The 23363-nt window shown below is 34.8% G+C and overlaps 4 protein-coding genes across 5 annotated transcripts; 3 read left to right on the top strand and 1 right to left on the bottom strand.

Annotated features, from left to right (window-relative positions):
- The first annotated feature begins 122 nt into the window (after window positions 1-122).
- On the top strand, window positions 123-5040 carry LOC11445360 (haloacid dehalogenase-like hydrolase domain-containing protein 3). The gene is made up of 5 exons (XM_024776614.2): window positions 123-184; window positions 1687-2044; window positions 2331-2537; window positions 4457-4755; window positions 4884-5040. Exons 2-4 carry the CDS (start codon window positions 1787-1789, stop codon window positions 4751-4753), a joined length of 762 nt encoding a protein of 253 aa, XP_024632382.1. The 5' UTR covers window positions 123-184; window positions 1687-1786; the 3' UTR covers window positions 4754-4755; window positions 4884-5040.
- A 2381-nt stretch (window positions 5041-7421) lies between these two features.
- Window positions 7422-9501, top strand: LOC11438064 (cationic amino acid transporter 5). Its single transcript, XM_039830457.1, has 2 exons — window positions 7422-7440; window positions 7570-9501. Exon 2 carries the CDS (start codon window positions 7596-7598, stop codon window positions 9369-9371), a length of 1776 nt encoding a protein of 591 aa, XP_039686391.1. The 5' UTR covers window positions 7422-7440; window positions 7570-7595; the 3' UTR covers window positions 9372-9501.
- A 3907-nt stretch (window positions 9502-13408) lies between these two features.
- LOC11444332 (pentatricopeptide repeat-containing protein At4g20090) lies at window positions 13409-17378 on the top strand. Of its 2 annotated transcripts, XR_005644094.1 has the most exons (2): window positions 13409-16342; window positions 17115-17378. XR_005644094.1 is itself a non-coding variant. In XM_039830456.1 (1 exon), exon 1 carries the CDS (start codon window positions 13574-13576, stop codon window positions 15515-15517), a length of 1944 nt encoding a protein of 647 aa, XP_039686390.1. In that variant the 5' UTR covers window positions 13409-13573; the 3' UTR covers window positions 15518-16497. The 2 variants fall into 2 exon arrangements, 1 of the variants encoding a protein (XP_039686390.1); XM_039830456.1 differs by lacking the exon at window positions 17115-17378 and having other exon boundaries at window positions 13409-16497.
- A 733-nt stretch (window positions 17379-18111) lies between these two features.
- Window positions 18112-23207, bottom strand: LOC11445361 (mitochondrial amidoxime-reducing component 1). The gene is made up of 8 exons (XM_003594810.4): window positions 22768-23207; window positions 22528-22677; window positions 19766-19942; window positions 19389-19480; window positions 19244-19308; window positions 19025-19127; window positions 18628-18741; window positions 18112-18538 (listed from the first exon to the last, which is right to left on the bottom strand). The coding sequence occupies exons 1-8, from the start codon at window positions 22907-22909 to the stop codon at window positions 18407-18409; spliced, it is 975 nt and encodes a 324-aa protein (XP_003594858.1). The 5' UTR covers window positions 22910-23207; the 3' UTR covers window positions 18112-18406.
- Window positions 23208-23363: the final 156 nt, after the last annotated feature.

Genomic DNA, 23363 nt, shown 5'->3' with positions numbered 1-23363 from the left:
AAAACATTACCCAAAGTTTCTCTCTCTCTCTCTCTCTCTCTCTCTCACCTCACACACACGCAACAACACTGCCCTTTTCTTCTTCTTCATCTATAAAATGGACTAACGAATCATTTCTGATTTCAATGGACCGTTTCTGATTTCTACACAAAGTATCAACCCTTTTCAGCTTTCTTAGCTTCTGGTAAGAATTAGATTCTTTTTTCATCTCTCATCTTTTGAATATTGATTTGTCTCATTTCTACAAAAGAATGATAAAATTAGAATCTTTTTGGTGAAATATTTTCTGGGTCTTGACCTAAACACACTCTAGTATTGCATATGTATGTTTTTTTTTTTCCTACAAATTTGTTCTTTTGTAAATGTTGTGTCATGCATGTATGTGATGAGTATTTTTGTCTGTATGTTTTTTCTTTGCAATGTTTTATTTTATTTTAAATCCCTTGTTTTTATCGCCCATTTTCATAATTTCAATTTTATTTAATTCCCATTAAGGTTTTAGTATTATGCTTCAAGCTATGGTTGGAACTAGAAACAAAAATGTTGGTTTTTTTGCATGTGTGTTCATTGTCTAATAGGCTAACCAGTGATCAGGAGGGTGGATGGATTGATTTCAGATTGAGGGTTGTTGTGATGATAGAGATTGAAGAATATGCTACATTTTGGAATCATTTATATATGCTTTTAATTACCACATTTATTTGGTAAAACAAAATTACTACACTTATTGTTAGTAATTGGTAATTTTGGATTATGTTTTGTTTTGATGATAGAGATTGGAGAATATGCAGGATTTTGGAATCATATCTGTATGATTTTACTTTTTACACTCATTGTTCGTAATTGGTAATTTCTATGTCAATACTGTATATGCATTGTTATATTTTCATTTTAAGCTATTGGATCTTAGGCATTTAAATGGTCTGTTATGGAGGAAATGGTTTAGAATGTATGTGATATTATTGTTCAAGTGGTTTGGCTCAGCCGTAGTTTATTTAACGTGGAATGATTGTAACATCAGACTCATAGTAGACGACGTGGTTTTGTAAATCCAAGTAAAACTTTCGTATATAGTGGTTTCCTTATATTTTCTCTATATGGATGCCTTTGTAATAGAGATACCAGCGTTCATGTTGTAACATCGAAACTTCCATATTTGTGTAACTTGAATTGATTTTTCGTCTCACAGCAAGTGCATGTGTTCCGATATGTGCGTTTTATAATCACTTCGCTTATAAAATCCATTTTTTGTTTTCTGCTTGTATCTATCCATGGCTTATCATGTTTAGAGTTGTGCTAGCATGACACTGTCTACCACATTGTCCAAAATGCTTTATTTTTGGGTGAAATTCACATGGGTCCCACTAAATCTTGTTGATCTTATTCCTTAGTTGGTGGAACCCATTCTCAGAGTGGTATGATTCACGTGAATTTCATCCAATAATATGGTGTACGATGGAAAAAGTGTGTTACAAAGCGCATATTTAATATCAAACTAGTTTTTATCTAGTAGATCACGTGTTGTACTATGAGATAATTTTAACTACTTATTGAAAGCTACTATCTCCTTGCCCTTCCATTTTGCATAGAGCCAAACAATTTAATAATCCATATCATCATGTGCGCTAGTTCATGTTTGAAATTCCTTTTCGACTTAAAAAACTAATTTTGGAATCACACATGCAGGCTTTACTATCGATTTTGAAGGAGTTCAGTACTTTGCCCTGTACTGGAAAACTCTTCTGAACAACATAGCCAACTGAGGGCCTCTCTAATTTTTGCAACCATGTCAATTTTGCCTAAACTACGCTGTGTCACTATAGATGTTACCGGCACCCTAATGGCTTACAAAGGGGAGCTTGGTGACTACTATTGCATGGCAGCCAAAGCTTCCGGCCGTCCATGCCCAGACTACAAACGTATGCATGAGGGCTTTAAGTATGCATATAAGGACATGGCAAAGAAGTATCCGTGTTTCGGGTTTGCAGCCAAAATGCCGAACATTGTGTGGTGGAAAACCTGCGTGCGAGATTCTTTTGTCAGGGTAAGATAGTTGTCAAAGTCATTACAGTCGGTGTTTACATATCAAGATGCGTATGTTGTTATATTTGCTTTAGCACACAAGGTAAGGTAGCATATTTTGTTCGGTTATAAATTTGTCTTCTACCACAACAAATTCTCTAAAACAACAAGTGTTTAACCCTTATTGTTATGTTCGGATTTATTGTAAGCTAGCTAAATCAAGCAATGAATTGCAGATTTATGATGCCTGCATTCTCATGTGAAAATTTCCTAGATTTTATGAATGATAAATTTTGTTTCCCGGGCAGGCTGGATATGAATACGACGAGGAGACATTTGAAAAGATTTTCAGGCGCATCTATTCATCCTTTGGTTCATCTGCGCCATATACTGTCTTTCCAGATTCCAAACCATTTCTTAGATGGCTTCGCGGAAAGGGTCTCAAAGTTGGCATTGTTAGCAATGCTGAGTATCGATATCGAGATGTGATTCTTCCAGCTTTAGGTTTAAATCAGGTAAACTTCCTACAATTTTCTTAAAGTTTTCTGTCAGAATTATAAATGTGTTAAGATAAATTAATATTTAGCATTATTATGTAGTCCACTTAAATAGCTAACTACAAAGTGGAAAAAAATCATACACAAAAACATCTGCTAGTGCCGGTGCAAAATTGTGTATGCAAGGAAACTTTTCGTGCACAACCTCGTTAGAAATGTTAATACAGAATGTACACATAGGTTTTACAACACAAGCACCATTGTTCATCTGTACATATTTGATGTGGTCGCAACAATTAAGGATCTGTTTGGATTGACTTATTTGAACTTATCTACTAGCATAAACAGTTGTGAATCTGTTTGGGAGAGCTTATGGAAACAACTTATGACATGTTCATTAGCTGTTTTAAGCTTATTTTGATAAGCTCTCCATGATAGCTTACGAAAACAATTTGGGCCTTGCTAACGAGTGCCCTTAGGGCACTCTTTAAGGATTCCTAATTAAGAAAATGTTTATTTAAAAAAATCAATTAGTTCAATTTCCAATGCATTAAATTCATCAATTTTTATAAAAACTTTCAAAAGCTTACTATTTAAGGTTGTTAAAGAGTGCCCTAAGGGCACTCGTTAGTATTTCCCAAACAATTTATAGCTTATGTAAAATTACTCTGACTTCATTTTAGCTTTTGTTATAGAAAAAGCTTATACATAAGCACTTACACCCTCCGGTCACTATTATAAGCAAAAATCTACATTTTAGATTCATTCAATTAATGATGTATATAGTCTTTATTATAGACCACATACATCATTTAATGAATGAATCTAATTAGTTCAATTCATCAATTAGTTCAATTTCCAATGCATTAAATTCATCAATTTTTATAAAAACTTTCAAAAGCTTACTATTTAAGGTTGTTAAAGAGTGCCCTAAGGGCACTCGTTAGTATTTCCCAAACAATTTATAGCTTATGTAAAATTACTCTGACTTCATTTTAGCTTTTGTTATAGAAAAAGCTTATACATAAGCACTTACACCCTCCGGTCACTATTATAAGCAAAAATCTACATTTTAGATTCATTCAATTAATGATGTATATAGTCTTTATTATAGACCACATACATCATTTAATGAATGAATCTAATTAGTTCAATTCATCAATTAGTTCAATTTCCAATGCATTAAATTCATCAATTTTTATAAAAACTTTCAAAAGCTTACTATTTAAGGTTGTTAAAGAGTGCCCTCAGGGCACTCGTTAGTATTTCCCAAACAATTTATAGCTTATGTAAAATTACTCTGACTTCATTTTAGCTTTTGTTATAGAAAAAGCTTATACATAAGCACTTACACCCTCCGGTCACTATTATAAGCAAAAATCTACATTTTAGATTCATTCAATTAATGATGTATATAGTCTTTATTATAGACCACATACATCATTTAATGAATGAATCTAATTAGTTCAATTCATCAATTAGTTCAATTTCCAATGCATTAAATTCATCAATTTTTATAAAAACTTTCAAAAGCTTACTATTTAAGGTTGTTAAAGAGTGCCCTAAGGGCACTCGTTAGTATTTCCCAAACAATTTATAGCTTATGTAAAATTACTCTGACTTCATTTTAGCTTTTGTTATAGAAAAAGCTTATACATAAGCACTTACACCCTCCGGTCACTATTATAAGCAAAAATCTACATTTTAGATTCATTCAATTAATGATGTATATAGTCTTTATTATAGACCACATACATCATTTAATGAATGAATCTAAAATGTTAATTTTTGCTTATAATAGTGACCGAAGGGTGTATATGATAATTGCTTATGCTATAAGTGGTTATTTAAATTGTTTATCCAAACAGGGGCCAAGTCTTATACACTCATATCCGTGAGACGTGAATGTATGATCGTTATAATGTTTAATGATGCAGGGATCTGAGTGGGACTTTGGCGTGTTTTCCGGCCTTGAAGGTGTTGAGAAGCCAGACCCAAAAATTTATGAGATTGCACTTGAGAGGGCTGGTAATATTGCACCTGAAGAAGCTTTGCATATTGGCGATAGCATGCGCAAAGACTATGAGCCAGCTAAGAGCATAGGGATGCATGCACTATTGTTGGATAGATTTAAGACACCAGAAGCTGTGGAATGGAGGAAGTCCGGCGCAGTTGTTCTTCCCGACTTAACGACAACACAAGAATGGCTCTCTTCAGAGAAGTCAACTTCCTAGAGGTTTTATATCTTTGCTGAAGTAGTATATTTATGTATCATTTTCCTTGTCTGATGGAATGCCAGTCTTTTGTACCATTCCAGCGGCTATCATAGATTCGTAACTGCATGTGTCTGAATATAATGTGCAGAGCCATGCTTGAGGATACCTGTTGACAGGATTGTGATCTTCTGATGTAGCTCTACCATAACTTTGTAATGCAGTCGTACTCAAATGATACTTTCTCTTCCTTGTTTACTTAGTTTCCTATGTATTTTACTTTCTGTTCCTGTTAAAAGTTTTTTTTTATTAGGTTTTGTTTTTACTTGAGTTGTTTTATGTTTTACTCCCCCAGAAAACAAAAAAAAATCGTCTAAGTATGATTTTAAACCGAAGAAAAGGTCATTCGATCGGAACTAGGAAAAGCTGGTTACCCTGCTACAATTGATCAAATGGAAATTATGACCAAACTCATGATTCAATACTATTACTAGGATGCCTATGGTGATAAAGTGTGTATATGGTGGACCAATTCTTGGAAATGATTTGAAACTCGAAAAACTGACACATATCTCATAAGTAGAAGTTCATGGTATTATTATTCATCCTTAAGACCAAGATGGTGATTTAGTCGGTACCAATTCAATAAGAAAATTGAATATTATTGGATCAAAATCAACATATGATTGTTTTCCTTCTTTTGTCAAATCGGTACCGACCAGGTTACTGTTTCTGTTGTAAGGACTTGGAGAATCCTAAACTTCTATTTTAAGATGGCGACGGCAGTTGTTGTCAAAGTTTTGAGTGATTTTCAAGCATCGACTTACCGTAGACCACACTAGACACTTTTCACTTTAGCAATTGTCCAAAATCTATTGAATGTGATAATTCCCCACCAAATATTCTTCCATTCTTATAGCCCAAGCAATTTGAATAGTGGTTTGAAATAACTTATTTAAAAGTAGTTTAATTTCATGATATAAGTAAGGAAAATGCTAGCAAGTATCTTAAGAACACTAGTTAAGGAATCAAATATAGTAATAATGTATTGAAGGTTGTGTCGTCAACTCTTTCAAAGTCTAAAGAAAACTATTTTCAACACAACTTAAATATTTGGAAAGGTTTACAAAAGTCAACGAAGATCGACATATATGGTTGCATTTACAAGCATATATAGTTGAAACTTCGGTTAATATTAGTTGTCGTTTGGGTTATAAATATATAATTTCTTGTTAATAAGTTTTTTTTAACTAGCAAAAATGGAATATATTGGAGGTTTTTCATTAACACAAGGTGTGCAATTTCTTGTTAATAAGTTATATGACATTTTTACTGAGATTGGTGTTCTTCATATAAAAGTGTGGAGAAGTTGATGTTCCTTTTCAATTTAAATATCCAAATTTCATTTTTACACAACAAATACTGAGAATGGAATCAACTTTTAAATGTGCATATTCAATTTGAATAGCTTGTTGAATTAAAGTGTTTATGATATGAGTTTTCATATGATAAGCATAATTAAGTTCGGCTAAAATTGATTCCAACCACACACATACAATTATACAAATACTAATTCTCAGGTATTCAAAGACAAACCAGACAGGAATTCATGGTGTGTTGACTTGAGCAAGTCTACATGTAAATTACAAGTGCACAAAAAAAAAGGACTAAATACTAAATGATGAATAAGGTGTATATGCGCGAGGAAGTGTCTCATATGGCCTATAGTGAACAGATATTTAAAAAAAAATATTTGAAACTTTAACAACGATTATGTCGCTCTTTGTAAGCCAAAGCTTATAGTACTACTCGTCTTTGATTGAGACAGTGATATGATCGATGATGGTTTGATAAAAAAATAAGATCAAATTATATTTGTTTTCTCTTGTTTTGCTAAATCAACATTGATCAGGTCATCGTCTCAATCTTAAGGTCATGAAGGACTTTAAACTTCTACTTATAGACAATGATGTCTATCATTACCGAAGTTTTATGTGATATTCAATTATTAGTTCACCGTAGCCCGTAAGAGAATTTTTACCACCTATAAATCACCAATAAGATTCCATGAAATATTCAAATCTGAAGGGCACATAAGGACAACACTTACACTGACAGCATCTACAATCTCCATGATCCGGTGACGTGAATCTGATTGGTCTACTCTACAATGATGTGCACTACTGCACTGTCAATATGAACGCATTGCCTTTACTTTGAAGTCAACAATATTTGTACTTATTAGGATCGAAATTATTACAAAACCGTGGAATATTCATGTCAATAAGTTTGAATAATGTAACAACTTCAATTATTTTTCCAAAGAGAAACGTGCGTGCTTTGAATACTCATCATATGTACCATACATAGCTTTAGAATGCAGTGATGCAGATACCTTCACACTAAGTACTTCACATTCTTACACACTACCTTGAACTCAAAATCTTATCATCTGAGTGTGACTTCTGTGGTTCTGAATTATCCTGCGTATCGGTATATCTAGATGAATGATTTATTTAATGGGTTGACCTCTCTATTTAATGTAATCATATGTGTCAGTGGACACCGGCACGTGTCCGATACCAAGACGCGCCTAATTCGAGAAGTGTCTGTGCTTCATTACATTGGCTTAGTAAACATTCTTATATATATTATGTAAACATTTACATCTCCATATACTTGATGCACACTAGAATACAGCCAAAGAGGTGTTAAATTCAAGACTAGCTGACAAAATAATTTATGATAGTTGTTTGAAATCTAGTATTTTTTTTATTTCAAAGTTATCTGCTTATTTTCTTCGGTGATACATTCATTTCGTTCCAATCTACTAATAGTTTCAGTGAAAAAACAATTTCTTTGAATGGCATCCACAAAAGGCATGGATGACTGTGAACCACAAAAAAGCTATTGGAGATGGAGCAAACAAGATTTCTTGCCAGAGGAATCCTTTCAAAGCTGGAACAACTATGTTTCTGCTCTTTCACAAACATGGTTAAGGTTCAAGGATCGTGTTCAGACCAGATCAGATGATGCCACTGAGACACATGAGCTTAAGAAACAAAGTGAGAATGAAATGAAAAAATGTCTCAATTGGTGGGACTTGATTTGGTTTGGCTTTGGTGCAGTAATTGGTGCAGGAATCTTTGTGCTAACTGGTCAAGAAGCTCATAACCATGCAGGAGCAGCAATAGTCTTATCCTATGTAGCTTCAGGAATATCAGCAATGCTTTCTGTTTTTTGTTACACAGAATTCGCCGTTGAAGTTCCAGCTGCAGGTGGTTCATTTGCTTATCTAAGAATTGAATTAGGTGACTTTGTTGCTTTCATAGCAGCCGGTAACATACTTCTCGAATGCGTACTTGGAAGTGCAGCGGTATCAAGATCATGGACTTCTTATTTCACAAGCCTTTTAAATCGTCCAAAAGATTCGCTTCGAATCAAAGCACATCATCTCAAAGATGGATACAATTTACTAGACCCTATAGCAGTTGGTGTTCTGGTAATTTCCGCAATGATTGCAATGATCAGCACAAGAAAAACTTCGCTTCTCAATTGGATTGCATCGGCAGTCAACATAGGTGTAATCATATTCGTAATCGTTGCAGGATTTTCTCATGCAAATACATCAAACTTGACACCTTTTTTACCTTATGGAGTTAAAGGTGTATTTCAAGCATCTGCAATTCTATATTTTGCATATGGAGGGTTTGACAGTCTTGCAACCATGGCTGAAGAAACTAAAAATCCGCCAAAGGACATACCAATAGGCTTGATTGGTTCAATGTCTGTGATCACAGTTATCTATTGCTTGATGGCACTTTCACTAAGCATGATGCAGAAATACACAGATATAGATACAGGTGCAGCTTTCTCAGTTGCATTTCAGAAAGTTGGAATGAATTGGGCAAAATATGTAGTAGCTTTTGGTGCATTGAAAGGTATGACAACAGTGCTTTTAGTAGGAAGATTAGGACAAGCGCGTTATATTGCTCACATCGCACGTTCGCACATGATTCCTCCTTGGTTCGCTCTTGTACATCCGAAAACTGGAACGCCTATAAATGCTACACTTCTGATTACAATTTCAAGTGCTTGCATAGCCTTTTTCACTAGCTTGGATGTGTTATCAAGTTTGATATCAGTAAGCACACTCTTTGTTTTCGTGATGATATCCATTGCACTTTTGGTAAGAAGGTACTATGTTAGAGGAGTTACAACAAAAGAGAATCAGTTGAAGCTTGTTGTGTTTTTGATTCTCATTGTTGCTTCTTCAATGGGAATTTCAGCTTATTGGGGATTGAAGCCTAATGGTTGGATTGGATACACTGTTACTGTTCCTGTTTGGTTTTTTTCAACTCTTGGGATGTCATATTTTTTGACTCAGCAAAGGAAGCCAAGGTTTTGGGGAGTTCCACTTGTTCCATGGTTACCATCTTTGTCAATTGCAACAAATATTTTTCTTATGGGATCTTTGGAATATGAAGCTTTTATAAGATTTGGAATATGCACTTTGATAATGTTGGTTTACTATGTTTTCTTTGGTCTACATTCAACTTATGATATGGCTCATCAACAAGAGAAGGTGCAAACAATCAATGTGAATCACAAAGAGACTGCTAGGATTGAAGGGCCTTAAGATAATTGTAATTTTTATCTTCCACAACCCAATTTCACTTTCACAAGTTATATGAAATTCTACATGTTATTGGTCCTTGTATCAATAAATATTGGTCATGTTACTCAATATAAAGGATTGAATTGAAATATTTGAACTTATCTACTTGTGAAACTGTTAGGACAAACATATAAAAATAGCTTTTATCCATAATATTTTTTCAGCATTTATGATAAGTGTTTATGTTGTAAACACTTAATTAAGTTGTTGATCTAAAGAGAGTCAACTTAGAAGATCAACAAGGAAGATCTATAACAATATATAAAAGGGACACACCCTTTTAGGTTGGACTTTTTCTTCCATTTTGACCATTCATTTAAACTATTTTATAATATTATTTAAATTATCAATTAAAAAATTAGTTAAATTCCATTAAAATATGAACAATGCACAACAATAGGATGAACAATCAACAATAATAGAGAGCAGGAGTTTGATTCATGCCTTATGCATAGGGAAAAAATCCGATTGAAAGAGAAAACTTGCCTTATGTGTCTCATATCATCCTGAATATAGATTAGTCATTGTTAAACGATGATAAAACTTCGTGACATTATCATTGTAAAAAAAAAAAAAAAAATTGGTCGATTTTAGTTTTCTTCAATTTTCAAACAAAGTAAATTAAAATCATAAAACTTGAACCAAATCAAACTAAAAATAAAACTCAATGCATTTTCTTAGTATTATGGTTTTTAACTTAAAATATAATTTTTATTACATTCATAACAATTTTTTTTGGAGAGATTATAACAAAATTTTAAAAAACTATAGTTTCAAAGAATCATTAACTAAGCTAAAAATAATATAAAAAGTCATAAGTCATACTTCAACTCAATATTATTTTTTTTAATAAATCTCACAAATTTTTTGAAATTGTTAGATTAAATATTTTATCTATGTATATTAGAGGTCAATAACTATTATACTATTACTATTCCCATCCGGTAACCTTCTCGCGCACCCTGCAAAATTCCAAAAATAGCCCTGGTCAGGATTATGTATTCCAGACCAGATTGTTAGTGTTTCCGGAACATATAATCCGGAAAAATACGATATGAATATTTTGTGTCTTTCTTTGATGTCAAGGGTCTCTGTTGACCGTTATACGACCCCCGCATAAGCTGCAATGCAATTGGAGGGGTCGTATGAGCGGTCAAAAATGACAATGCACCACAAACACTCCTAAAAGCTACCTAAAAAACTAAAAAAAAATTGAAGAAAATGTAAGAAAGGAGGGTGAAGAAGAATGAAGGAAAATGTTGAAGATCCAAACCTTTTTATAGCCTAAAACAAGTCATAGATAATTTGGATGTCAAGGAAAACGTGTTTTTCGTTCAAAATCGTCCAAAAAACGTATTAAAATTCCACTAACCGTCTAACCTTTGGTGAAACGTCACCGACCAAAATGTTTCTGAGAATTTTCGGATTTTATAATCTAGAATGCTTGAAGCTATTCCGGATTGTAAAGTCTGAACTGCATCATACCCTTTTTTTTTGGATCGTTTTCGTTGCGAATGCCTTGGAAAAAAATAGAACAAAGGTACATAACATAAATAGAAGCAACATAAGACAAATAAACAGTGAAAAAAGCAATAATAACAAAAATGATGAATCTTTTGAGAAGTTGTTTTCAAGAGGATTTCTTTGAGTTAGATCCTGCTGCCTTACCAAATGACATATTCATCTGGCAGGCAGCAAGATCTAACTCATAACAACCTCTTGATATTTTTGACTTATCTATGTATCAAGGAGGCATCAAAGAGTATCTATATATTTTTGAAAGCATGCTGAAGATCTTCATCATGCTGTTATATATAGATCTATATATTTAAAACAGCATGAGAAAGATCCTCAACACAATGACAAAAATTTGCATGGTCTCTTTAGTGTGTTTGTTTGTAATTTTGACAGCATGTAGAAGATCTTCATCACGCCATCAAATAGAGAGAAAATTCATCTATTTGCGACAACGTGAGGAAGATCCTCAACTTAATGACAAAAATTTGCATGGTTTTCTTTGGTGTGTTTGCGTGTTTTGATGGTATTGAAGCTGAAAACCGGAGATGATGTATTTATAGAGGTCCTTGGGTGTTGTGGACCACATAAACTCTTGGTGCAATGTGGTCCATACAAAAGAATCCTATGTTGAGGTATTCCGAATTTCGTTTTTCGGATCACACGTACGCCCTAGGTATATTCGGATTTCATAATCCGAAAAGCATATCTTCGGTTATTTTATCGATTAAATGAACATATTTAACGTAAATTAAAACATAATGAAAGTTTAAATAATATATATTTTTTAAAACATAATGCAACAACTTAATTCAACAACACATAACTAACACGCAATTAAAACAACATAAAACACGCGATTAATTAAAACATAACACATTATCACATATCATCTAAACTAACTTCTTCCTTCTCTGGTCCCTCAAGCAGAGTCCGGATCTCTTCGTAGTTCCTGGTCTGGTGCAAACTTTTCAGAATTTGTTCAGCAGATCTAACCAACGAAGCGTCCAACTCGATCGGTCATCTTGTACTGTGCTGACCAAAGACAGAGAACATGGTTCTCACGTCGTCGTTCGCGAGTTTCATTCGGCTGAAGCGAAGAGATCCGGTTAAGTCGGACAATGAACATCAATATTAAACTCTGACCACCCTCCTCGTGTCTCTGTGGTTGAGTTGACAGTTGATTTGATCTAACTCATCCTTCAGCCCGGAGAGGGTGACATCGTCTCGAATCCTAAACAGATGGGGTGGTGTTCCACCGTTGTAGTAGACTACCGCTAGCTTGGTGTTCGGATCAAAGCCTGGGAATTCCATGATTTTTTGTCTAATGTAGTTTACTTGTAATGAAAACAGGGACCCCTATTTATAGAGGTATCTGGGCGTTGTGGACCACAAAAATTGTCGGTGCAATGTGGGATACACAAAAGAATCCAATGCTGAATAAATCCGAATTCTAAAATCTGAACCAACCCTCACCATACACAAAGTCCCAAGTTTCCCTTTGTTCACCCCAGTATCGTATGTTTCCGGAGTATGAAATCCGGAATCCATGTGTTATCTAGATTTTGAATTCCGAATTACACCAGAAGATTTTGGCCGGTGGTCTACACCACAAAGAAAATGTTTCTCAAACGTTTTCGGACGGTGGTCTTTTTGACTTCATCGATGCCTTTCCCACCGCTTTTGGTCCCTCCCTCCCTCCCTTATAAATATGTTTCATTTCCTCACAATTTCTCACACCCTCTTCTTTCTCCTCTTCTCTTCTTCCTTATGCAATCTCACACCCTCTTCTTTCTCCTCTTCTCTTCTTCCTTATGCAACGATGTGTTTCCATCGTTGGCCTTTCATAGAAAGAGGCCTCTTTGAAAATCCATCAGGGGTCATATGATCGGTCAATAGGAAAAGGGTCAGTCTAGGTGTGAGGTTGGTCTGTCTGGGTGTCATATTGACCATGATGGTCTCTTGTTTCGTAGAGGCCTTGTGCCCCCTCTATCTCCCCACCAACACCAAAACTACTGGTATGTCCCATCAGACAACATTGGTTTATTCTTCCCCCCTCTTTCCTCTCCATCAGTTGCTGGAGCCACTGGTATAACTTATGTAATAAGATAAGATTGGAAATAGATTTAGAATCTTATGTAATAAGCTTAAAAAGCTTGAAAATTATTGTAATGTTTTGTTCATATATTAATAAAATGAGTTGTTTTTATATTTGTGTCTTTTTATTTCTGTTTTTTATTTTATTCGCATTTTATTTTACGAATTGTAAAACATAAAATTGCAAAAGTTCTAGTAAAAATAGAACGCGCGAGGAAAGACATAGTGTGGGAAAAGTAAAACTCTAACTATTAACATTTCATCGTGATCAAATACTTTACTTTTTTATTGAGTAATGAATTTCATTCAATAAAAAACGAATGTTTAAAAGAGAATCTTGATGAGAAATTTATTGTAAATATTTGAACTTCATGTTATAGAAATTTGACCTATGACATGAAAAAGGCTAACTTGAGACATGAGAGAAGAAAGCAGCAGCAACGTTGTTCTTCCCACAAGACAGCAACATTCTTAAAACTTGGGTGGTGGTAACCACAAACACAAACCACTTCTTCAACCAAAACAAACCCAATTTGTGTCGAATTCATGCCATGCCAAAATGTTCAACATTTCCCAAAACCCTTCTCAAACACTCTCTTCACCTAAAACCCCAAACCCTAACCCTAACCTTTCTCTCTTACTCTTCCTCCAATCTCCCCCATACCCATCACTCCCTTCCACCTCAAATCTTCAAATCACCCTCCAACACCTCTTCTCACAAATGGGGTTCTTACAAATTGGGCGATTTATCCTTCTACTCCCTCATCGAAAATTTCTCCAATTCCTTAGATTTCACCTCCTTGGAACAACTCCTTCATCAAATGAAGTGTGAAAATCGAGTCTTTATCGAAAAAAGCTTCATTATCATGTTCAAAGCTTATGGAAAAGCACATTTACCTCAAAAAGCTTTGGACTTGTTTCATAGAATGGGAGCTGAGTTTCACTGTAAGCAAACTGTTAAATCTTTTAACACTGTTCTTAATGTTGTTATTCAAGAGGGTTGTTTTGATCTTGCTTTAGAGTTTTATAACCATGTTATTGATTCCAATAGTTTTAGTAATATTCAACCAAATGGGCTTAGTTTTAATTTGGTGATTAAGGCTTTGTGTAGAGTTGGAAATGTTGATCAAGCTGTTGAGGTTTTTAGAGGGATGAGTGATAGGAATTGTGTTGCTGATGGTTATACTTATTCGACGTTGATGCATGGTTTGTGCAATGAGGGGAGGATTGATGAGGCGGTTTCGTTGTTGGATGAGATGCAGGTTGAAGGCACGTTTCCGAATCCGGTTGCGTTTAATGTTTTGATTAGTGCATTGTGTAAGAAAGGTGATTTGTCGCGTGCGTCGAAGCTGGTTGATAATATGTTTCTTAAGGGTTGTGTTCCGAATGAAGTGACGTATAATTCGCTTGTTCATGGTTTGTGTCTTAAGGGTAAGTTGGATAAGGCGATGAGTCTTTTGAATCGGATGGTGGCGAATAAATGTGTGCCTAATGATATTACTTTTGGAACACTTGTTGATGGGTTTGTTAAGCATGGTAGGGCTTTGGATGGGGTGCGTGTTTTGGTTTCGTTGGAAGAGAAGGGTTATCGTGGGAATGAGTTTAGTTACTCGTCTCTTATTAGTGGATTGTTCAAGGAGGGGAAAGGCGAGCATGGAATGCAGTTGTGGAAGGAAATGGTTGAAAAAGGATGTAAACCAAATACTATAGTGTATAGTGCTCTTATAGATGGTCTTTGTCGAGAAGGGAAACCAGATGAAGCGAAAGAATACTTAATAGAGATGAAGAATAAAGGACACACTCCCAATTCTTTCACTTACAGTTCCTTGATGTGGGGTTACTTTGAAGCAGGTGATATTCATAAAGCTATTCTTGTTTGGAAAGAGATGACAGACAATGATTGTAATCATCACGAGGTTTGTTACAGTATACTTATTAATGGATTGTGTAAAAACGGGAAGCTTAAGGAGGCCTTAATCGTGTGGAAACAAATGTTGAGTAGAGGAATCAAATTAGATGTTGTGGCTTATAGTTCAATGATTCATGGCTTTTGTAATGCTCAGTTAGTAGAACAAGGTATGAAACTTTTCAATCAGATGCTTTGTCACAATCCGAAGTTACAACCAGATGTGGTTACATACAACATACTCCTCAATGCTTTTTGCACAAAGAATAGTGTCTCCCGCGCTATTGATATTCTAAATACTATGTTAGATCAAGGTTGTGATCCTGATTTTATTACTTGCGATATTTTCCTAAAAACTTTACGAGACAATATGGACCCGCCTCAAGATGGGAGGGAGTTTCTAGACGAGCTTGTAGTCCGATTAATTAAGCGACAGAGAACAGTTGGTGCTTCCAATATTATAGAAGTGATGCTTCAGAAATTTTTGCTGCCTAAACCTTCTACTTGGGCCTTAGCTGTTCAACAGCTCTGCAAACCTATGAAAGTTCGAAAAACCATCAGCGAATGTCAGAGCAGGATGTGTTGCTGATATCGTGTAAGATGTGTTGTTGAATAAGAATTTCTTGAAGCTAAGAAAATGCCGATACAGGAATTTATTGATCCAGATCCTCAAACACAAGATCACAAACTTTCGAAGTTTATATGCAATTAAATGTGTTTGATACAGAACTTTCCTTCTTTTGCCTGCTTGGAGATATCAGCATATGCGCAGGATTGATGCCAAACAGGTGAAAGATGAGAATACTACCACTTAACCGATGAAACAGTTTAAACCACTTTCCGTCATTGCAAAGTCACTAGAATAATTTGCTTTTCTGTCTAAAATATGTACACTTTGCAACTTACAATGGTGAGAACTGAGTATTAAAAGGATCAAGTGTTCAACATTCAATCAACTTTGATCTATAAGAGTGAGTGGATTTCAACAGGGCTCAGTCAAAGTAATTGGTTGTATATGTACACTCTGTGAGCTGGTAAGTGGTTGTATGTGTACACTATCAACAGTTGGCCAGTAAATGATTTCATACAATTTGCAAGTATTATGCAGATTGCATCTTGTTAGGCAAATGAAAGTCAATAATGATGAACTGGTTTATAGGATTGCTACCAGATGCGAACGAACATAAGTGAAAAGGAAAAGAATACAAAACTCATCTTCTGATTATATCTGTCCCTCAGATTCAGAAAAAGATGCAAATTCCATAGTTGACTCTTATTATTACAGCCGAGTATACAAATTGGGTGGAAATTTGGGGGACTGATTGATAAAACAGATAGTCAAGGGTCAGCAATTGTTGTCTATTCAATTATTTCATGTACAAATGAAATTTCATAAACTTCCTCCATTCCATTGGTATAGTGAAAAACACAATCTTTATTCGATACTCGATTTCTAAAAATTTTATTATCTGTTAGTAAATTAGCCTTTTGTTGTTTGCAATGCATACTATAACAATGTACTCGCCATAAAATCATGGTAGGGATGAGAATATGATTGTTAGTTTCTTATTCTTCTATTATCCACCTAATGCTGTTAAGTTTTTAGTGTTGAACCATGGTTGGTATCTTGTGGGAGGGGATGGAATATTGGATGGATGGGTTTATTGGAATAAATCGATAAAATGAACTAATATTCAGTTAGTCTCTTGTAAAGTGTGGTACTGGTGACGAACCATGCTCCATAGCTGATGCTCATTTTCCCTAACGTCTCTCACTTCAACCTATAGCAGTAGAATTATTAACCTCTGTTTCTGTGCTTATATCGTATGTAGCACCTGCACTTCACATCGAAAGTGTGTTTGGTATCTGACATGTGTCGCTGTCCAACATCAACACCACACCGTTGCACATGGTTGCATTCAATCACTTAAATTATCATCAGCATCGTGTCTATATAGATGCTTCATAGCTTATATCTTGGAATAATTTCCATAGAACGTTTACTGTACTTTTTTTGCATAGTGTGTTGAATACTCTATAAAAACATTGCCTTTTGTTATTTTAACATCTTGATTGACTCTTTTCATGGTTCGTACTTGCCTTGTTATTTTCTTGAACAAAACATAGTAATGTAATTTTATTTTCTTTGACATTTACATCTTCTATAATATACTGGCTGGAATCAGTTGGATTATCAATGGTTTGTGGAGAATTACAAAAAGGGGACTAGCTTTGAAGAGTTGAACCAATGGCTTCTTTAGGCGAGATGACAGTGTCAAGTAACGCATTGGTTTGGTAAAAAAGAAAAAGGGAAAGCATTTGGTTGAAGGTGTGAATTTGTAAAGGATTTGTTCATATGGATAATTGAAATTTTTTATCGACACATTCTTTCCAACACACTTTCTTAGTTGTAATTATATAATCTCGACACAATTATGTGAGACTGACATGACTTAGTGTGATCAATTCAAATTTCAACTAATAGGTGTGAGTGTGCTAAAAAGTGTGTTAAGTTTATTGCTAATAACTACCTGAGATTACCAATTATCAACACAACAACAATATGTGCAATAGCTTAGTATCAGTTTGGTTAAAACTGATTGAAAAGAAGTTTACAAAACTAAAATTTCAATTTTCCTACACTCCATCCAAATGATGCTACAAATACAAATTAAGCTCTTGGTAAAAAAAAAAAAAAAAAAAACTTTTTTTACCTTTTCTACATTTTTTTTTTGGGTAAATACCTCTTTTCGTCCCCGTAATATTAGCGAATTTCGATTTTAGTCCCTGTAAAAAAAAATTTAGATTTTGTCCCTGTAATTTCAGATTCTTCCACTTTTGATCCCTCATTCCACCACGTCAGCAAAATCTGCATACATGGCACGTAAAATGAGGGATCAAAAGTGGAGGAATCTGAAATTACAGGGACCAAAAGTGGGAGGAATCTGAAATTACAAGGACTTAATTGATGCAGATTTAGCTGACGTGATGAAAGGAGGGACCAAAAGTGGAATAATCTAAAATTACAGGGACAAAATCTAAATCTTTTTATTTACAGGGATTAAAACCGAAATTCGCTAATATTACGGGGACGAAAAGAGATATTTACCCCTTTTTTTTACAAGTCTTCTCAACATTTTTGAGGAGAAGGCAAACAAAACACAATATAAATTAAGCTCTTAGTGAAAGAAAGAAAAAAAAAAAAACATTTTTTAGAATGCAAAGAACTGAATGGAACCACACACACGGAGCTTACGTTTACAGTCGCCTTATCGAATCCCTCTAGCCACGTTTTATCTTAATTTGTCCAAGAAATTTGATCTCCATGATTATTTGGATATACAAGACATAATAGAGATGCATTACATTACAACTCCTCAAAGCAAAGTTCAGCAACCATCATGAATGATGCATTATCACTTAATTTCAGCATAACCACTATACTCATGTTTGATAAAGTTTGTGTCATTGTAGCCTTTTAAGCAGCTGCTTCTGCTGGAGAAGAGACTTTTTTGATAACATAAACAGGATCTCCCAATTTAAGAACTTTTTCATCCCCTTTAGCAGAAGATTCATTCCAGTTCCACACTACATTCTGACCAAAGTAGACCTGCAACACAAGTATTTCATGTATCGCTTGACATCGATGAAACCAAAGGGAAATTCATTCAGAATTTGATGACTGAATACTAATCTCACCATCTTTTTGTTTTTGTCACTATTTGGTCGTAAGACTTCGCCAGACCTAATTTTCATGAGAGTTTTAGTTGGTTCATCTCCATACATTGCTGTCTCTTGATCGACTGTTGGTACCTAACCATAATAAGCATCATTCATATTAGAACAGCAACTGCGGTTCAAAAGAATAAATATATGAAAAACGCAACAATGAACACACAATAGTTGGTAACGAAGTTTGGCCAGATATGTCTATATCTCCGACTATAAAGCAGCTGCAGTTCCTTTCTATTAATCAAACTTACGGTTTACAGATTAAACTTGTATATAAATACTACGATCTAATTTTTTTCCAGTACAACTAGCTTTGAACGAGCGCTATATGTTATGTAAGAAACTATAAAGAAGAACTCATTACCTTACAACGGCCACACAGTTTGGCTCCTTGAAATGAAAACCTGCTTATCTTGATATCTCTCCATAGGTCTTCAGAATATGGTCCACAACCTTCAACAAGGATACTGCACCCCGTGGCACCAAAATATCAATTACGTGATCTGAAGTAGTAACCAATACTATACTATGCAAGAATATAATTACATTACTACTAGACAAAAAGGCATGGAGAAATTAATACTTGGGTCTGAAACGATTCATAGGTATCGGTTCCTCTAGAAGCTCGTTTAGTGAATCCAATGAATCCTGAAAGCAATAAATAACAAAAAGTAAAGATTTCAATCAGTAAACTTTCGACTTCATTTCCCAACTGCTACTTGACTGACCTGAGATACGAGTAAGAACGGATAACCATCGCTGAAAAAGGTCTGGTGCTGTCCCTTGACATAATCAGGGTCTACTTTTCTAACTTCTGAAGCTGCATTTGGAACATTACTTGAGAGTCATCGTGGTCATTTATATCATGCACAATGCAACCGCAGTTCATGGAACCATTGTGCATTACATGCATATGTTAAATTGATTTTGTTCACATCATATTAAACACATTTATTATAAAAGCAACAAGTTAGTCCTAGTAATACTCATGTTTTCTTGAAGCCGTTATAGTCCTTTACCAATCATTTATGTGTCTAAAAGTAACAAATCCTTCTAAACATTGTTATCATCATTTTTGTATTCTTTAAGGTTTCAAAGACGTTACCAGTATTGAAGCGGACCAGTTTAGCAGGATATCCTAAATAATCTGAGAACCACTGTGATGCTTCAGCTCCCTCGTCCCAGGCAGAGCCAGTCCATTCCCACACCGTAACATCATCTTCTACTTCATACTGTTTGTTCAAACAAACTTTCAGAGGTTCCATCCCAGGTGCTTTCAACACTGTAACATGAAGATAAAAAAACTCCATTCATTAACTAAAGAAAGGAAGAAGAAAAAGCAATCATGATCATGAAGAATGTGCCATTCAAAAGTCTATTGGCGTTTAAACTTTTAACTACTGCAATTTTTCTATTTTATAAAAATTAAGAACAGAAGGAAGGATTCTGTGAAATTAAAAATGAAATATGAACACAGAATGCGGAATAAAAGGCAGAAACTTATATAAAAAATCATGTCCTAACTACTTCAGATATCAAATAGGACGGAAAAAGACAACATTGATGTCCATTATATAACAGACATTTATCAATGGCTTCCATAAACAAGAAGAGAGGAATTGAATATACTACACAAAATTTCACAAATTCCCCTCAAAGTTTTTTCATAAGTGTTAACGAGGATACTTGGCAAATAACCTAGAAAACACAAGTATAAGCATGTAAATCAAGTCAAAGGGTTCACATGTTTTTTGTTAAATAAATAGGGGAGGGGGACTATTATTTTTTTATTTAGGGGGAGGGGGCAGACTTAGCAATACATTTCCGATAGGGATTCGAACTCAGTCTCATCCTTAATTCAGAAAACAGTAAGGGATGATACTTTGGAGGTCAAGCTTGTTTGAACTGAATATGCATTTGCAAATGGCTTAATTAAATATTTATTCAAAAACAACTTATCACATAAGAGTTTAAAGCAATAAGCCCTTCCACATAAGTTGTTTTGCATAATTTTATCTTAATAGCTTATAAAAATAAGCTCAGAAGAAGTTATAGATTGGCTGTAAGCTATTTCATAAACTCAATCAAACACTTGTGAAGGAGCTTGTGGAGGAAGACTTAATAATCCGACTTGTATGTTCTATGAGTGGAGTTGGTGTCCACGGGAGTGCCTCTTGAGATGAGTTTTGGTGGGCTGTCAGTTTTTTTGGATCTGCTGACAGTTTTTCTGTTTTTAAGCATCACAGTTTTGCTGGTTTTGTGGTTTTCGGCCTGCCTGTGTGCTCTTGGTTTGCTGGCTGTGGTCTGTCTGCTTGGTGCTCCGCTGGTGGGTGTCCTGTTGCAGCTTTTTGTGCTTTGGAGGTAGGGAGCAGCGATAGTGGTCCTGTTCTTTTTGTGCTTGCTGCTGTTTGTCCTTAGCGGGCTGTGTTAGTATGTTTTTTAGGACTGTACGTAATGCCTGTTTTGCCGTTTGTTTAGTGCTGTGGCAAAAGGTTTGTAAGTGTTAGTACCGGTTCTGTTTCGTTTCCGGTATTTAGGGGTTTTTTTATCGAGTGTTCTTTTGGTGTGGAGGCGTCAGCTGTTATAAGGCCCTCTTGCTTGTACTCTTTTTCCTCCTTTTCGGGTTTTGTGCATACTTGCTTAATAATATTTGCTGATTAAAAAAAAAAATCAAACACTTGCTTACATGTTTATGCCATAAGATCCATATATCTTACCACTTTTGTTTTGCTTCTTAATTTGTAATGTATTGTACACTTCTAGTTCAGAAACAATAAATCACTTAGTCCTGCCTTGTAAGGCTTCTACATTCTTATATAACAAGCAACGTTTTTCGTGTTGTTCACGAGAAGTTGACGAGTCACTTATTTTGCTTTATATCAAATTTGACTTTGATGATTTTTTATTTATGAAGGTTTTGATAAATACAGAGGTGGAAGTTGTTTTCTATCATGCTGTGCGGTTTATGCAAGCATTTGATGTATTTGATAGTAGCTCAAATCTCTTAGATATCAAAAAAGAGTTTACATTCCATTTATGATAAGCATAGATACCAGCTCACCATATAGCCCGCCCTACCCTGAAAGGATATACCTTATAATCAAATGTGATTATACCAGCACACCATATACTGCAGTTTTTTCCCTTTAGAAAAAGACTAGACTGCGCAAATATAGATGGAAAAAACGTGGTTGGGCAGGTAGACCTAACTAAAAGTGACTAGCTAGCCTATGGATATTTCGCATCAATAAATTGGTTACGAAAAAAAACACCTTCATCTCCTCCTACAGTCTCCCTTGTCGCCCCTACCCCTAATACATGACATGTTCCATGGCATTGCACAAGTGGCATCATTAATTTCACGATGTTCAATACTACCAAGAGTACTCTCTGCACGCAACTATGAAGACTAAACCCTTTCAAATCTGGATACATTTAAAGATTTAATCTATCAAAGAGTGAATTTATATGCATGAGTTAGAAATCAAACCTACAACCACTTGCTTAAGGAACAAAACTAGTCACAGCTCACACTATTAAGATTTTATATTGGGACTAATTCATTCTTACAAAACCGACTTATAAGGGGAAGGTTGTCACTCTTTATAAACATATTTCAGACCTTATCTTTATTCTATCCGAGACTTGAATATTTTCCGAAACACATCACATCATTTTTGTTTTTTGATTATAAAGACCTAACAGTGAAACTCACACTAAATGTTGAGAAGTGAAAAACTATGAGTTTAAACCCGGACCTCAGCATATAAAATGTCACCGTAGTATTTTACCATATGAAAACAAATAAAATCAATAAATAAAAAGGTATGATATGTTTTGAAGGAGCTTATGAAAAATGAAATATACCCATAAAGGAATCAGTGGTTGGTTCCCAGTGTTGAAGAAATGCCTCAGGTGGTAGTTCAACATCAATCAAAGCAAACCTTGGTTCAACTCTTATAGTGCATGCCCTCCCTTTTGAATTGACAACCATCCACTGTCGATCCCATCGAAATCCTATCAAGTAAACATTTGGATTGGACCCCTCGGATTAGTCGGTCCAAGTTTTCAAAAAATAAATAATACAAGAAGGAATATATGTGGTACCAGAAGGTGTGAGTGGAGCATTAGAAAGAGGAATTCCACGGCATGACTTAACAGGATATATGAAAAGGCCTGTAACCTTAGCATCAGGTGTTGTTGATGACTCTGTCTCAGATGTTGTTGAACTTGATGATGCAGCACCCATTAATATTATTCTTCTTTCTTGCTATCTCTTTCTCTTTGTTGTTACATAAAAAAGGATAATCCCTGCAATGCTAATGGAATAAATAGCTGACTCACTAGGAGCCACGTCACACATCACAATAACATTAATGATTAGATATATTTCACCTCTACAAACTCTCTAAGGATCCGATTCATACGCATGATAAGATATTGACATGATCTGTTTGGCGCAAAAACTTGCTGATTAACCCTTCCAAACTCAAGTACCAACTATTTAATGTTTGTTATTGAATTTATTTATGCAGAGAAGATTACTTAATTAGAGTTCTCTATAAAATTTCAAATTCCTACACTCCATCCAAATGCTGAAATTTATTATGTTGTAATTAAATAACTTAAGAAAAAAATTGATTAACATGTAAAGGTAATTTGACCAACAAATTTGTTCTCAATTTTTGTTGAACATGTTCCAA

This window comes from Medicago truncatula, chromosome 2 (genome assembly GCF_003473485.1).
Source record: "Medicago truncatula cultivar Jemalong A17 chromosome 2, MtrunA17r5.0-ANR, whole genome shotgun sequence".
Classification (NCBI taxonomy): Eukaryota; Viridiplantae; Streptophyta; class Magnoliopsida; order Fabales; family Fabaceae; genus Medicago; species Medicago truncatula.
The sequence above is the reverse complement of the archived record's forward strand: the minus strand, read 5'-3'. Positions and strand labels throughout refer to the sequence as shown.